Source organism: Diadema setosum, chromosome 10 (genome assembly GCF_964275005.1).
Source record: "Diadema setosum chromosome 10, eeDiaSeto1, whole genome shotgun sequence".
Taxonomy (NCBI): Eukaryota; Metazoa; Echinodermata; class Echinoidea; order Diadematoida; family Diadematidae; genus Diadema; species Diadema setosum.
Genome location: NC_092694.1, coordinates 31045835 through 31050925, shown reverse-complemented (window position 1 = coordinate 31050925; position 5091 = coordinate 31045835). Strand labels below are relative to the sequence as shown.

At 42.3% G+C, this 5091-nt stretch overlaps 1 protein-coding gene across 1 annotated transcript; it reads left to right on the top strand.

The window, feature by feature from the left end:
- The first annotated feature begins 235 nt into the window (after window positions 1-235).
- LOC140233683 (uncharacterized) lies at window positions 236-4724 on the top strand. The gene is made up of 2 exons (XM_072313782.1): window positions 236-1620; window positions 2992-4724. Exons 1-2 carry the CDS (start codon window positions 246-248, stop codon window positions 3120-3122), a joined length of 1506 nt encoding a protein of 501 aa, XP_072169883.1. The 5' UTR covers window positions 236-245; the 3' UTR covers window positions 3123-4724.
- The last annotated feature ends 367 nt before the right edge of the window (window positions 4725-5091 follow it).

The following is a 5091-nucleotide window of genomic DNA, read 5'->3' as shown; positions in this document are numbered from 1 at the left end:
TCACGACGATCAGCACAGTCACCACAGTCATCACCACGATCAGTACGAGGATGAGCATCAAGATCATCACGATGATCATCACCACGATCATCACAACGATCATCACCAAGATCACCACCACAATCAGCAAGACAAAGAGCACCATGATCATCATCACAATCAGCACGACGATCACCACGACCAGCATGACGATCAGCACGATGACCATCATGATGATTTCTACCACCATCAGCACAACGAACAGTATGAAGGTCAGCACGATGATCGTCACGACGATCATCACCATGATCACCCCCACAATAATCAGCATGACGATGAGCGCCACGCTAACCACCACGATCATCACCAAGATCATCACCATGATCACGACGATCAGCACGAGGATCATCACCACGATCATCACCGCGATCACCGCGATCACCACGATCAGCACGACGATCATCACCACGATCATCATGACAGTCACTACGACGATCATCGCCACGATCATGATCACCATGACGATCAGTACGACGATCAGCACTACGATCAGCACGAGGATGAGCACTACGATCAGCACGGTGATCAGCACGAGGATGAGCACTACGATCAACATGGCGATCAGCACCTCGATCATCACGATGACTATCACCACGATTACCACCACGACCAGCATGACGATCAGCACGACGACCGTCATGATGATTTTCACCATCAGCACAACGAACAGTATGAAGGTCAGCACGATGATCGTCACGACGATCATCACCATGATCACCCCCACAATAATCAGCATGACGATGAGCACCACGCTCACCACCATGATCAGCATGACGATCACCACCAGGATCATCACCAAGATCATGACCATGATCATGACGATCAGCGTGAGGATCATCACCACGATCATCACCGCGATCACCGTGATGATCATCACCGCCATCAGCACGACGATCATCACCGCGATCATCATGACGAGCACCACGACGATCATCACGGCGATCAGCACGACGATCATCACCACGATCATGATCACCATGACGATCAATACGACGATCAGCACGATGATCATCACTACGATCAGCACGAGGATGAGCACTACGATCAGCACGACGATCAGTACCTCGATCATCACGACGATTATCACGGCGATCACCACCATCAGCACGAGGATCACCACGACGATCAGCACGACGATCAGCACCACGATCGCCACCACAATCATCACCACGATCATCACCAAGATCACCACAATCAGCACGACAATCAGCACGACAAAGAGCACCATGATCATCATCACAATCAGTACGACGATCACCACCACGATCATCACGATTACCACCACGACCAGCATGACGATCAGCACGATGACCATCATGATGATTATCACCACCATCAGCACAACAAACAGTATGAGGGTCAGCACGATGATCATCACGACGATCATCACCATGATCACCCCCACAATAATCAGCATGACGATGAGCGCCACGCTCACCACCACGATCAGCACGACGATCACCACCACGGTCAGCACGACGATCATCACCACGATTACCACCACGGTCAGCACAACGATGAGCATGACGATCATCACCACCAGCACTGACCCACCACCGTCATCCTTTTCTTTCTTATATTGTAAGTATATTGAGGTAGGTTCGTTTTACCATCTCAGTCAAGTCATGATTTCCTTAACCCTATTCCCACCGGCCCTCCCCCCCCCCCACCTTTTGCGTGAGTGTTATGCAATGCGTGATGCTTTAGCCGTGACATTTTACAACTCGACCCAAAATTCTCAACCCCAAAATTGCTCAAAAACATGATCTTGTGTACAAATCCAATGTAAATTCTGTTTTTGCAATTAATTTATACAAAATAAATATTTTCACTTTCAATGGCTGATGATTTATTTTAGCCTGATTATACTTTAAAAAGTTTCTGCGACCATTTTTGATGGAACTACAAAAACAAAAAGTAAAAAACAAAGAAATACATAAGAAATTCAACATAAAATAAAATACATGAGAAATAATTATGAAGCCGAATTTTTGCTTCAATATTATTGTTGAGGATATTGAAAAGAATATGTTCACTAAAAATTAGAAGTCTTAGAGCTTTATTTTTTATTTATAGGCAAAATATGATTTTTGCATAAATTAGCATAAATTGATTAATATAAAATACATAAATTAAAATTTGAAATCTCTAATTATACAGTCTTATAGATTACATTGGCCTCTGCCTTCGTGCAAATTTTCGCGAGGATCGCGCTATCCATGTCCGAGATCTGAAGGGGGGGGTGCAAAAAGGCCCCCACCCCTCTTGGTGCTTTCAAATCCCTCAAAAAGCCCGGTGGGATTGGGTTAAACATCAAACAATTATGATTTTTTTTTTTTTTTTTTTAACACAAGTCCTCCTTACATGTCCTATTGTCGTTCCGTATATACCGATGTGTCTATTCTCTCCTCTTGCATTTTCACGGGTATGTACGTATTAAAAAAAAAAAAAAAATGCAGTGTATTCAATCAAGGTATTTTATCACTGCTTTTACATCATGGAATCCTGTTTGCTTGCGTCCACGATGGCACGTGCTGTAGTTCTTTTTTTCCCCTTTTTTTCTTTTTTCTTTCTTTTTCCCCTTCCCAATTATCTTGATTTCATGTCAGGGGACATTGGATAGTTTTATTTTGTTTTATATTGCTGTCTTGTGTATTTTCTGAGGGTCCCTTTTCGTACAAGCTTTGCTTCTTAGTGGGACCCTCTATTTCCCTCCCTATCCTTAGTTAACTTGTATTATACGCTTTATGTATATATTGATAAAGATATTATTGTGGGTTTTTTTTTTCATCTGCTACTCATTTTCATATGTACTTTGTTAAGTCACATTCTGCAATTATTACAAATATCTTGTGCATATGCATTGTATTATAATTTTCTTTGTTTATTTGATTGAAGTGAAAATAAGTTTGAATCTTGAATCTTGAATCTTGAAACCTACTCCTCCTACAGGCTACGGTGCGGCTCAACTTGCGTTTCTGCAGCTGCCGATGAACGACCTGACGATCATGCTGAATCCGTGTGACCCGTTCGAGGTCGATCTCTTCTTCAAGTACGTCCTCCACAAAAACTACCCTGTGTAAATCCGACCAACAGAATGATGTCGGCGCATGGACAAGGCACTGATGACCGACACGTAAACAAACATTTGCTGAAAGTAACATTTTTTTTTTCTTCAACTGTATGGACACGCAATTCTACGAGACAAGCGAAGTTTATTGTTCATTTCGATCTTTTTAGTGTCTTTTCAAGACTCTGCAATCAGGAACGATTTTGAGACTTGAGGGAAAATCTACATGAGAAAACAAAACGGACCATGAGATTCTCCCCAAACCTGGTGGGAGGGTCCCACACCACAGAGAGCGAGTGACAACCAGGGAGGTGTTACAGAGATGGAGTGGCAACTCTTCGTAATTCATGCAAACACATGTTTGGGTTCAAGGCGTTACAATGGGATGTCTAGCATTCCATTACGCTTTGAAGTCATGCTCGACACCGCTCTAGTTGCAAGACGAAGTTCGGAGACGAAGAACGCATTTCACCTTTCGTTGAATTACAAGCTTTATTTCACCGCAAAATTTTAAATCAAATACTCGAATTGATTTAGAATAGTTTAGGAAAGAATTCAATATTATTAACATGTATTTCTAGTTTCTTCGTAATTCGCAAATCGAAAGGAAATGAAAATTAGGCCCTCATAAAAACCTATTTTTTCTATAATGCACACATTTCCGCATGTTAATTTTCTATCTGTTAATAAGGGGATGTTTTGATCTTTCAAATAAAGTACTCCGTTAAAGCGTCTTCCAGCGTGTTTTTAAACTATTTGCTGTTAAAATTGTGAGTTTTACACTGCATTTTGATTCTCTGCTCCAATTCAAGGTACATTAATTCATTGTTGCCATCACATTGAAAGAGAGAGCGAATTGCAGTAGGAGCAAATATTTCTAGATGTGAGAGCGCTAGTCCCGATTATTGATGCTCTCTTTTGTCAAAGCACATGGGTAACACCTGTAGTTGAACGCATAACTTCTCGGCGGTGCCGCGCATGACTTCAAAGGAGAGCTTTAGTTGCCTCTCCTTCTCTAGCACCTCCATGGTCGGATCAAAGTTCACGATTACTTTGTGGATTCCAGTGTTGACGCCAATGGTTGACGCAATAACGTGGGGGAAGCCTCTCTACTTCGCAGTCTCTGCGTGGCTACATTAATGGCTGCGCACTTCACTGCCCAGATTTATTCAACGTCTACGGCCAGTATTATGTTAACGAATGGTAGTAATTGCAGGTTAATTCGTACCAGAGTAATTTCATTTACGATAATAACAGTCAAAATACCGGGAGGAGATCACCTAAAACTCATATGCCACCTAGAATTGGTAAATAAAATCCTCTTAACATGCAGCATGGACCTATCGTTGTAGGTCCATGCTTGCAGTAACGCACAACTCTTCGTGAACATAGTAAAGTGGGTCCTCGATACCGTTCAGAGGGTAAACCATAGGTTCAGTTGAAAAAAGGGGGAATTTTATGTTTGACTTCAAGACATTGTGAAAGTCCTTGAAAATGAAGTGAGAACACAAAGAACAACTTTATGGAAAACTCGGGGTCAAGAGTGCCATGGAGAAAGTTTTGCTGTGACGGGATGTCGCCGTTGTCGTTAATAAATTCTTCAGTTGAATTTTAATCATTATGATGTGAATTCGTCAGTCCTTGTGTGTTGATGATGTCTTCTAGGCAAGTTGATGAGATCGTGATATTGGACGATATACTTTGAAGGCATGCGGACCAATCACTTTTAAAGGTCCAGTTTACCTTTGGGAGCAGTGAGTTCAAAAATGTTCAAGATATCACATTTGATGCTTATTTGTAGGTCTGTTGTATCACAAAACATCCTACCATACAAATTTTTCGCAATAAAGCCTAAAATGTAAGAAGATATCAGTGTTTTTATGCCTCCGCCACGAAGTGGTGCCGGAGGCATTATGTTTTCGGGTTGTCCGTCCGTCCGTACGTACGTCCGTACGTACGTCCGTACGTACGTCCGTACGTAC

Bases quoted from the DNA above. Each gene is read 5' to 3' on its own strand.
- LOC140233683 (XM_072313782.1), top strand. From the start codon at position 246: ATGAAGGTCAGCACGATGATCGTCACGACGATCATCACCATGATCACC. The intron at 1,621-2,991 runs GTAAGTATATTG...CTCCTCCTACAG, and splicing joins ATCCTTTTCTTTCTTATATT to GCTACGGTGCGGCTCAACTT.